General features: G+C 32.4%; 1 protein-coding gene across 1 annotated transcript; it reads left to right on the top strand.

The window, feature by feature from the left end:
- The first annotated feature begins 971 nt into the window (after window positions 1–971).
- LOC149560755 (putative disease resistance protein At4g33300) lies at window positions 972–10,916 on the top strand. The gene is made up of 5 exons (XM_089824784.1): window positions 972–1,782; window positions 8,068–8,477; window positions 8,829–9,184; window positions 9,269–9,480; window positions 9,817–10,916. The coding sequence occupies exons 1-5, from the start codon at window positions 1,134–1,136 to the stop codon at window positions 10,632–10,634; spliced, it is 2,445 nt and encodes an 814-aa protein (XP_089680910.1). The 5' UTR covers window positions 972–1,133; the 3' UTR covers window positions 10,635–10,916.
- Window positions 10,917–12,495: the final 1,579 nt, after the last annotated feature.

The raw sequence follows: 12,495 nt of genomic DNA on the forward strand, positions 1-12,495 counted from the left end.
CGTATTCCTATTTTACCTCGTATTCCAATTCTAATTTGGTGCATCCAAACGAAGAATTCAAAATTTTAAGAATTTATATATGCCTATTCCACTTGTATTCCCATTGCCATACGGGCCCTATATGACGCACCAAGGAAAAATAAGGCAATCTTGCACTTCTACGAGGGAAAAGGCACAAAATTCCAAGAAACTTCTGATGAACATCTTGCACAATAAATTTCCGTGAGAGGTCTTTGCGCATTCCATGAGATTAAATTTATTCTAAGACATCATTCATGTCATCCTCATAGCCATAAGATGTAAACATATCCTAAAAGAATTCTGAATCTTTTCAAGCCCGCTCGTTTTCTATGTCATCCCTCCTAGGAAGGCTGCGTGAATGACGTATGAAAACTGAATGACTAGAGACAAACGTAGCCGGCTGTAGAGTTTTGGACCCCTGGTGTGCGAGAAAATTCCCCCGTGCTGCAAAGTTTGTTGTCCCGTGTGGAACCGGGTTTGACAATATCTTCCCCAAAGAAACTGCCAGCTCAACGTTACCATCTGCATAGCTGGTACCATTCAAGGACATAACTTGTGCAGCAACTGCAACATAGACCAAACGAAATAACAAGCCAAGATGTATACGGTAGATCCAATGTTCTTAGAAGGGCTAAAAGTCCAATTACAACGATTTTGAATTAAATGAAAAACATTCACGAAATCAACGGTTCATGTTAGACTTTGAACATTTCCTTGGCGAGGATTTCACGCGAACTTAAAACCTCTACACTAGTCAAATTTTGCGAAAAAAAATATGTCGTGGAGTGTTTTACAAGTAAATGCATTGCGTAACGTGTGTGAACGTAGCTAAGAATTCGCATCAAAATTCATAAACAATGACTTGTTTTTATCTTTCTGCGCTGTCCTCTTGGACTAAAGAACACATTATGTTATTTCCGGACCACTTCCATTGAAACGAATATGAAGCGTTCAGATTGTTCCTCTCTATTTCCCGCCAAGTATGACTGGAATAAATGTCCTCGGGAAGGAAGAAGTACCTTTCATTAACAACAATAAAGGATCAAGGGAAAATAAAACTGTAGAGAGGTGAAAATATCATCTTGAAGTATTTTTCATTGAAGAATCGGGCTATGGAAATGTTTAACTGCAAGTCTCTGTGCATTAGAGTAGATTCTCTGTTGAAGGCACTAAGCCCAGCTATTCAAGAAATTTATTTGCAGGATTTGCAATCACCCACAGATGAACAAAATGCAATCCTTCACAAGTTTTACAAGGCACTGATAATGGGAGCGGCGTTGATAAAGGAATGTGAGAATATTAGCCCATTTAACCTGCCGCTGAATTATAGGTACGCATCTCGTATGTTGAAACTCGAAAACGAGATCAATGTGTTTATGGGGATAATGCCTGCTCACATATTACTCCATGTGAGAAGGCTCAAGGAAGAATTTGTAAGTGTTTATCATGCAAAAGATATCCAACATGCAAGCATGCTGAAGGATTCAAACTCCAAAGAAGTTTCTATGATCACTGATGATCCGAGTGAGAATGCCATTATGCTTCAACAAATAGATTCATCAAATCTGAAGGATCCCACGTACTGTTATCATGATGACGTTCCTGGTAGATCAGAGTTTTACGTGGGATTGAAAAAATCTGTCGTAGATTTGAAGGACATTTTGTTTCAGAAAGAGGTGTCTGTGGTTGGCCTGCATTGTATCGGGGGAGGTGGCAAAACCACTTTGGCATTGGCTCTCTCGAATGATCCACAAGTCAGAGGTATGTTTTTAATCCTATAATTCATGTCTATAATTTTCTATAATTTTCTATGCTTCATGTCGTAGCCCAATAAAGAGTTTGAGTGTATCTTCTTAAATGACAAGATATTATACGCGCGCTCAACAAAATAACGTATATGGGTGCCTAGATTGATATTTATAATAATTCTTTTCATGCGACTAACTGATCGTACAATGTGTTAGATTAAAGATTGGAATTACATAAAACCTAGGTTCACTGTACACGAAATGAAATCATATAAACGAAAGTCAATATGCATAGCAGGTCTGGAATTTGATGGTTGTATTGACCGTTTTTGCACTTTTTAATTGTATATGACAAGTTAAAAAATTGTAAGATCGTATGGTTTGATAAACTAATTTTTTAGAGGACTGTCAATATGACAAATAAATCTTATTTGTTATAAGTAATTTAGTATTATATTTAATATTATCAATAAATGTGATTTCATACTCTGTATATGTATGATAAATATATTATTTTATATTATAGATGTTTCTATTTTTTTCTTGTTTAGTTATGTTTCTATCTTGGTGAATACCTATTTATATTAATTTAGAATCTTATTGAAATACAATATAATAAACTTTAAAATTTATTTTTAAAACCATAAAATTTAAAAATCTCTTAAAGTAACATACATGAACTTAGAAACTTACTTCTTTTATGATATTGTATATGGTACTAATTTATAATTAAAAGTTATTCATAGAGAGTTTTGCATATATTACTAATTAATATTATTATTTTCTAATTTATAGAATATTTAAAGTTAAAATGAAAATTGACAATCAATTTTTTTATCAAAACGTAGAATGGAAGGCATGAAATTTGTTTTGCTGTGATAAAAAGATCATATGACACACAGGGGTGACCGTCAAATTCTAGGCCTGATGCGTACATCAGAATTTAAAAAGTTTTTCTTTTTTTCTTTATTCTTTTTTAAAAGTTAATTGCTTTTAGAAACACAAATTTGCATTTTTTATTTTATTTTTAAAGTATGTATGTATATTTTATAGTTTTGTATTTTTCCATTCTATACTAATGTTATATGTAGAAAGATTGTATGACAATGTAAGAATATGATTTCAATCAAATTAGGTGTTAGAATTTTCAAATTGAATTATGGTATTGTGTTTAATTTGACTTTCTATTTTATAGAATATTTATATAGTATTCTGAAATTTTTTCTATTTTCTATTTTTATTTATGTTTATGATAAATGTATTTTTTACAATGAATTTTATATTTCTTTAGATGGATATTTTTTCTCCTTTATTTAACAAGTGTCATATAGTGTCATATATAAAGTCATTATATTCCCTAAATAATAGCATAACCTAATTACAAGAATGCAAATCCCCATTAGATAAATATATTATTTATTTAATTAATTTTAAACTAATCTAAAACTAACTTAATTGATTCAATATTCTAAGAGTTTTTGATATTCAAGTTGTTGGGAAATCCATCTTAAAGTTTAGGTTAAGTCTTTGTGAAATTTTTCTAATTCCTCTTTTGTTCTAGTAGTACCTTTCAATATGAGATTGTTAAAGGAGATTATTTCAAGTCTTATTTGGTATTTCCTTCAAAATAATTACTAGATTGTATTTATTTTATGGGTCTTGGTTTCTTTTCAGTTACTTTTCTTTCTTCTACATTAGAGGTGAGATCTTTTCCTATCAATTGTAGAGAAGTTCCTTACGAGAGATGAGATTTTTTTTAATGGGATGTCATTATCAATGGTTTTCATATATTCTTCTTACTCATCATTTTCATGAAGTTCCTTATCAATTTTTTTAAAAAATTTGGATGCTTACTACTATTTTCAGTGAAACTAGTAAGTCGGTCATGCATTTTTTTATGGAAAGTAAGGTCTTAGATCATTATTTTACATCTAATATACCCACTTTAAATAATCCTTCTAGATTCCTTGTGGTGTGTATAGTTTATGGGGGCTCTTTCTAACTTATTTTCCCAAAATTATTATTTTTAAGGTGGGACCATCTTCCTTCGATTGTTTTTCCACTCAATTTCTAAATCGATTACTAGCCAAATACTTAGCTACAAAATTTCTAGTTTAGATATTTTTATTTTGTAAAAGGTTTTAGAGTTCCTTAAAAAACATATCTATCCTTATCAAGATTTGTCTTATTTCCTTAACTAAATTTTCTTTAGTCCAAATAGTTCTAAATTCTAATAGCTTCTTAGAAGGCTTTAAATCCCATTACTATTCCTTTGTTTCATGTGTTGTTTGGCCTCTATGTTTGGTAATTTGGCTTGGTAGATTGATTGGTTTTTTTTAAAATTCTTTGGTCCCTTTAATGTAACTTCTTATAAATTTATTGGGGGTTGATATTACTTTTCCCATTGGATATAGATCTATTCAAAAGATTTATCTTCAGTAGGGTCTTGCTATTTATTGAATTTTTGTTGTGTCACTTCTTATGAGTTCTACTCTTTTCCCTTTACTTCTCACTTAATGTTAGTTTTTTTTTTTATTATTAGGTTATATGTGGTTTTGGGGCCCTTTTTTATTTGTATTAATTTGGACTCTTAATATAGAGTGGAGTTGTAAAAGTATATCTATGATTGAGATACCTCAAAATAAGTTTGTGGAAAGTAAAATTGAGTGGAAAGGTAGAAGGGAATGAAACTAGTACAAGATGTTGAATGCACAGATTGTTCATCTTTTAGTAGTTAATAAGTTTAAATGTAAAATTATATGGTACTTTTAAAGGTGAAACATTCAATAGGGAGAGAGAAGGCTTTATAGTATGCTCATAAATGATTTTTGATTCAATATCACCATCTTTGAAGAAATCAATTGGTGTGAAGAGTAATTTTAGCTATGTGGGTATGTGGAGAATCTATCTATGTGAAAAACTAAAAAAATTAAAAATAAGTCACATCTTGTAAACTAATTGAAAAATAGTTATAATTTTGAAGTAGTTATAGAAGAAAAGTCATAACTAATTTTTACATGGAAAAGTTACAAAATTATATGTGTCTAACTATGTATGAGTTGACAACTTATATATAGAATTTTATAAAATGACAATCTGACAGTTTGTTTAACTTAGGGTGGTGAAACATCCATGCAAATCCTATCCTTTTAAACATAAATGATAAACTGATTGAAACACAGTTATTACTTTCAAGTCAAGTATTATAATTTCTAATTTGGAAGTATATCTCACATTCTATGCTTTTCTTAATAAAAGAAAAATAAATAAATAAATTGATGTGGTTTAGACTATGTTATGGTGGTCATGCCTAAGAATTTTATATTATAGAAAAGTTGTAGTATAAAAACATAATAATTATTTCCTTGGGAAAAAATCACAATCCATACATGAGTCTTACATATAGAATCCTGTAAGAAAAATTATCATTTGATTATATTTAATATTCTTAGAAGTATACTTACTTCTTATCTTTTTCTTGAAATTTTCATACTAGTGCATTGAAATTCAAAATGTTCAAGAAGAGGCTTATATTTATGTGATCTCATGGCTAGTTTTTTTTTCCTAATCAAGGTTTTATGCTCTAGTATGTTAAAATAAATATGGAAAGGAAGAGAAAATGGGAAACAACTAATTTATGACTATAGTGTTATATCAAAAGGAAAGAATATATGTCGCGATATATCATTCTATTCAATATGGAACATAAGGAAAATATAGTAGCTAGTTCTATGGAAGTATTTTTAACAAGGAGTTGGTCAACCAAGGGCATTATGTGATTTGCAAATATTATCAATGATGGGAAGCTAATGGGTTAGGAGGAGATTTCATAGAATTTAAATAGTATATTCCCCTTCCCTAGACATTTAAACATTTTGAATATGATGATAATATATCCACTTATTTCAAGTGTAAAATCAAAATGTATTTACTCTCTCCACACTTATAATGATGTGATTTTCAACCATGTAAGTCCTTCCTACATGGTAAGATTTGAAAATCAATCTCTCTCTCTCTCTCTCTCTCTCTCTCTCTCTCTCTCTCTCTCTCACACACACACACACACACACACACACACACACACGTGCGCGCGTGCACACGTGCCCACACACACACTCTCAGAATTTGTAAATTTAGAAATGATAACTTATTTAGTTGTAGATATTGATATCTTATTGAATATTTGTGGATATTCATTATAATAAAATTAGGATAACATAGTTAGAATCCAAAAAATAAAAATTTGCATTTAGTAATAGGGTGAAATTTAATAAATCAGGTAGTAAATCTACATCAAATTATATTACAACTTATATAATATTATCTATTTCATAATAATAATCATTACTAACTACTACCTTTGTTTAAAAAAATTGAATAAGGAAAATATAAATGTATATTACCATGTCTTTTATGATGAACCAAAACCATACAAAACATCAAAATAAAGAAATATCTAAACCAGATAATCCTAAGATGAAAATTCATTGAATGGATGTACTAAAATAAATACTTAGTATTTATACTAAACTTTGATTTTCACTCATTCAATAGATGCACTAATATAAAAACTTACTATTTACATTCTTTGTTTCTAAAATCTCTAATAATAGTAGGATTTTTAAAATGAGGAGTGAGAGAAGTTGATTTAGGGTTTTAGGAAGCTAGGCATTTATAGAATATTTTGAAGAGGATGATAATGGCATGAGTTTTTTCCTTTAGTCTTTCAAGTAGACTATTTTTAGGATGCCTATTCTTCCTTTCGAGGAATAATATATGTGGCTTCAAACTAGGTTTCATTTTTTAGCTCTTGTACCTACCACATTAATTTCTCATGAGATTATGACATTTTTATTTATGATTTTCTCTTACTAGGGGGCAAGGCTTGTCATTGTGATGGTCTCCTTTGAAGAAGATCTTTTTCCTAGTTAAGTAGTGTTGCAAGAGATTTGTTTTTATTTTTTTAGCTCTAGTACCTGCCACATTAATTTCTCATGGGATTATGACATTTTTATTTATGATTTTCTCTTACTAGGAGGCGAGGTTTATCTTTTTGATGGTCTCCTTTGGAGAAGATCTTTTTCCTAGTTAAGTAGTGTTGCAAGAGATCTGACCTCTTGCTACTACTTATAAAATATGCTTTTGAAGTATATAGATAGCAGTCAAAAGAGACATGGGGCTAGCCTAGTAGTACAAAAAGGCTACTGCTTAGAAAATATGTTGTGAACTATTGTAGTTTTCTTATAGGTGTACTGGTGAGAGTGGTGATTAATGTGACAAATTTGGGTAGTTAATTTATATCTTTCCATGGTTCTTCTTGGTTGTTCCTTTGTTTTCTTGTTGTTTATGTCTAGGGTTTTCTTCTTTATTCTTTTAAGTGTGGCAAGTTATTGTAGCTCTTCAGATTGATGTTCTATAACTATGCTTTTCTATTTTATTTGATTTATGAAAAAGCTAAAAATGGTATTTTTTGCTGGACCCAAGGAGTTTCTATATATATATTTTTACTTTTGGGTCGTAGTGTTTTTCTTTGGGCCTTGTTATATTTTAGGTTTGGTTAGGTTGTAATGGAGCCTTTTTCCTTTTACCTTTCTTTTGTTTCTATAGGGATTATTTTTCTCTTCCTTCTGAGGTGAAACTCACACTATAGAGTTTAATTTTTTTAATGATGGTTAAGGATTGGGGGTTCATTATACTTACTTCATCCACTTTTTTGATCTCTAATAAGGTGGTGGCCTCCTCTAGAGAAGTAAAGAATTTATTTGTAGAATAGTTTAGAAGTAGTTATTTTTAGACCTTTTAATTCTTCCATTTTATGTTGTCCTTGTTGATTTGACAATGATTTACGTTGAGGTAGGGAGTAACTTTACAAGAGAGGTGAGACCATATTAAAGAGAAATTGTTACTTTCTATACTTATTTGATTTTAAAAAATAAAATTAAATATTATAAATAATTACAAAAGACTTTATTACTTCTTATATTATTTGATTTTTTTTTATTTTTTAAAAATAAAAATTAATTTATTCCAATTATATTTTGTCTCATCCTTCACTTTCTTGTAGTGAATGCTACGAGAACCTTTCTAAAACACATAGTTTAAGTTAAGAGAACCTGGAAAAATGGTTATGTCAATTCAAGAGATTATTGGCGCATATACAAACCTGTTGCCAATGTTAAGAGAACATGCACTCATACAAAGTTCAATATTATTTATTTTTTCAAAGCTAAAACAAATTGTTTTTTTGGCATTGGTACATTCACAATCTGATATACACTTGTTTTCTTGTCGATATTAGATTTCTTCAAGAACAACGTGCTCTTCATCACAGTTTCGCAATGCCCAAACCTCAAAGAAATACTGGAGACCATGTGCGAAAATCTTTTTGAAAAGAAGAAACCGGAGTTTCAGAATGTGGAGGATGGGCAGAGACAGCTGCAGCAGCAACTTCTTAAACAAGCCAAGCCAATTCTGGTTATATTGGACGATGTTTGGTCCAGATCAACCTTGGACAAATTACTATTTAAAGGAAGAGAATACAAGACCCTTGTTACAACAAGAGACATTTCTATCATCCCCAAAACCCCATGTACAAAACTGTACCAATTACATTTGTTGAGCCAGGTCGATGCACTGTCTCTTTTCTGCTTCTGGGCCTTTGGACAGAATTCAATCCCAGGGACCGCCGACGCAAATCTAGTCAAGGAGGTAAACTATTTTTAAAATAAATTATTTGGTTTTTAATACTTGGATGATTGTGGCAAATTATGCGTATAGATTTAAAACACTTTTTAATGTCTATAAACACATGGCTTGGTGATACTGGCCTTTTCGAGATATGGTTAAAAAATAGCGTTTCTTTCCCATCTACATATCGTATGCATGACTCGTCAGTATCATTGTCTACGCCTACCATGTATAAGGAACTTGTGAGCGAGATTGGAACATTAGCTGAAAAGCAGTATTAACTATATTAGAGATGCTGTAATATAGCTACGGATTACTATAGACTTTATATTATCTGCAAAAATATATCTCAATGATTGTAATCAAACACAGGTGCAAGCAAAATGTGGGGGCCTACCACTTGCTCTGAAGGTTATTGGCAGCACCTTGCATGGGGAGCCACTGGTAGCGTGGGAAAGGGCAAAGAGCAAGCTTTCCAAAGGCGAGTCCATATCAGATTATCACAGAGAGGGGTTACTTGGATGCTTGGTTACTAGTATTGATTTCTTGGATGATATAACGAGAGAGTGTTTCCTAGACTTAGGGTTATTTCCAGAGGACAGGAAAATCTGTGCTGATGCGCTATTAGATATTTGGGTTAACGTTAGGAAATTAGAGTGGCAAGATGCCTTTGTCATCTTATTGGAACTTGCAAGCAGAAACCTTTTGAATTTAATTAACAATCCAAGGTGAACTTTTCTAGTCTGTTATGTATACATTTGTTGTTATTTTTTATTTAATTATTGTACTGAACCGTTGCTTGTACTGAGCAGGAATCAGGCAGCTATGTCTTATGGAAATGCCTCTGAACTGTATTTTTATCAGCATGACGTAATACGAGACTTAGCCTTGTACATGGGATATAAAGACAGTGCACTCCATAGTAAAAGATTATTTATGCCTGAGAAAGAGAGTAGTTTGCCTCAGATATGGCAATCGCATACTAATAAAACATTTGATGCTCAAATTGTCTCTTTTCACACAGGTGGATTTTTCTGAACAGTATCACAACGTTGGTCAGCACACAATAATAACACCATGTAGCTTACTTTTCATTTCATTCAACCTTCGAAGAAGCATGATAAATATTTGTCTAAGCCAACCAAAAAATTCATAAAACATGTGTGATATATAGTCATTTTTGTACTCGGTCAACTCATGAATAGACAATGTAATGTATTCTGCATATCTAGATTTATTGTTGCATATCCTCCCATTCTCCCTGATTCGTTCGGAATATAGTAGAAAACTAACCCTAAAATAAATATTCAAGTCCAAACTTAAATGACCTAATTGGATTACTTGTGTGGCATTCGTGCAGGCCCTATGAATGAAACTCAGTGGGATGAGATGAATTTTCCAGAGGCAGAGGTTATGGTGATAGCATTTTCCGCAAGTGAATACTTTCTTCCCCCATTTTTGAAAACCATGAAAAAACTGAAAATTCTCATGCTATTCAATTACGGTTCAAAAAGGGCAACATTGAAAGGAATTGATTCCTTATCTTCCCTCATTCAGCTGAAAGTTCTCCGTCTGGAGAGGATAATTTCACCACCTATTGGAATACAGAACAAAACATTACAGGAAATAGAGAAGCTCTCTTTAAGCTTATGTGAAGGGTTTGAACGTACTTCAACATTTAACAACACCAAGCTGCAAGATTTAAACCTGGATCACTGCAGTGATATTGAAGTGTTGCCTCCTGAAATCTGCTATATGCAATCTGTTCAGATGCTGTCTGTTACAAATTGTCATCTTATTCAGAATTTACCCTCTGAAATTGGGAGTATGGGCTGTCTAAGAGTATTAAGGCTATCGGCACTACCAGGCCTCAGAGAGTTACCTTCATCGATTGGAAATCTTGTGTGGCTGGAATATCTAGACATTTCAATATGCGAGGGTTTGAAGAAACTTCCAGATGAAATAGGAGAATTAGAAAAACTGAGAGAATTTGATATGAGAGAGTGTTCACGTTTAAAGAGGCTGCCTAGTACCGTGTGTGGATTACGTTCGTTGAAACATGTTGTCTGTGATGAGGAGATTGCAAAGCAGTGGTTGCGGGCCAAGAGCTTTTCTATCCCTGGGCTCGAAGTGGAGATAGTGGAAGCAGAGTTTAATTTGGATTGGCTTCATGACTAAGTTCTCTCCCTGTTTCTTACTCTTTTTGAGTAACTTTTAAAAGACATTTCCTGAAAGGAAAATAATGTTCTAGGTGTGGAGTTGAATATCAATGCAGGAGACGTGATATTGTTGGGATATGAAGTCCAACAGTCACAACTGTTCCTTCTCCATCTTGATTATTTGTATTCGTAGAGTTCTATATAATGGCTGTGTGCAGTCCATGTAATATATTGGTTAATTAATACAAGTAATTCCCTGTTGGAGTGTGGACATAGGCAAGTTTTGCCGAACCATGATAAATCTGTGTTGTTGTGTGTTTTATCTTCTTTGATTCAATTTCTTTGCTTGTTATTATATTTACAACTGGTATCAGAGCCAGTTTGGCTTGAGCAAACATGGAAGAAGAAGATGACGCTGATTTTATCATTGAAAAATTTCTTCAAAATTTCGATTTTGTTGAAGAGGAGGATGTTGAAGCATATGAGGATGAAGTTGAGGCTGAAGGGGAGGATGTTGAAGAAAGTGAGGATGAACTTTATGAAGCTAGTGTTTATATGACTGAGGAGGAGTACCAAGAAGAAAGATTTATGAGGTTGAAGGAAGAGAATTTCCTCCTAACAGACCAACTATTTTGTCTGCACTATAAGTTGGAGGTTTTGTGTCGCATTGTGAATATTGAGAAAGATAACTTTGAAAAAGAGTGGGAGTTTTTTGAAGAAATTTTGTTTTAGGAAGAAGAGGATAGTGGGAAAAACAATCCAAAGGACATTTATTTTGCAAAAATGTACGACTCTCTGAGAGAGAAGTTTCCTCTTAATGAAAAGAAATCACAAGAAGATTTCAGGTGCCTGGCAATTGAAGATCTAAGGAGCATGGAGATTATAGAGCTCAAAAAGGCTAGTGAGGTGTAATGTCCCATTTTTTGGAGTTAATTATAAAGTTATCAATTTTATATATATATATATTACAAGGTAACTTTATAAATTAAATAAAAAATCTTCTAGAGGTTGCTGAAAGAAGTGGAAAAAAAATTAAAAAGGAGGCCAACCTATCAAGGAAAAAAGAATAAATAGGCATTGAGGGCTCATTGCTTATCATCGAGTTTTATTATTGATTTTTGCTTAGGTGCATTGTGGAGCCTAGGGTTTCTACAAGTAGTCACAATTGGCCATTGAGAACAAAAACTCTCAATTGGTACGCAATTTTGAGGGTGTGAAAGATCATCTGAATTATTGCAACTGTGGGAAGGATATTTCAGTCCTTTCACTTGTGCTTAATTTCTGGTTTGGAGTTTCTAGGGGAGTAGCACTTTCACCATATCATCTTCAGCATTTAGTCTCCACCGTTTGATCAATCTAGGTTCTTCATTTCAATCTGTAGTTGCAACAAGTTCTCAATTATATACAGCCAGTTAGGGTTTCTCTGTAATGTGCTATGTCATAATGTTTTGGTGCTGAAATTTTCCATATCATTTGTAAAAACATTTGGTTTTCATTGAATGAATACATTTGCACTATTATTTCTTTTATTTCAGCAATATATTTTAGCAGTGTATTAAATTTAGGGTTTGTTTAATGGCCTATTGGTATGGGTCATAACAGTGGTATCAGAGCGATTTCCTGCCAGCTTGATAGGGTTACCCAGCCACCATTTAATTTAGTTTACAAAAGAACCAACATAACTAAGAATATGGCTAAGAAACATTCTCAAAGCCCATCCAAAAGTGTGTGAGATGATGAGACTTTATAGCAACAGGAGAGGCTTCTACAATCAATAGAGGCAAGTACACAGGCAATGATGGTTATGATGCAACATTTGATTGGGGAAAATAGGAGAAATAATCATAATAATGACCAGGATGATAGGAGCATAGCAGGAT

This window comes from Cupressus sempervirens, chromosome 4 (assembly GCF_028749045.1).
Source record: "Cupressus sempervirens isolate cs-2001-9-10 chromosome 4, ASM2874904v1, whole genome shotgun sequence".
NCBI lineage: Eukaryota > Viridiplantae > Streptophyta > Pinopsida > Cupressales > Cupressaceae > Cupressus > Cupressus sempervirens.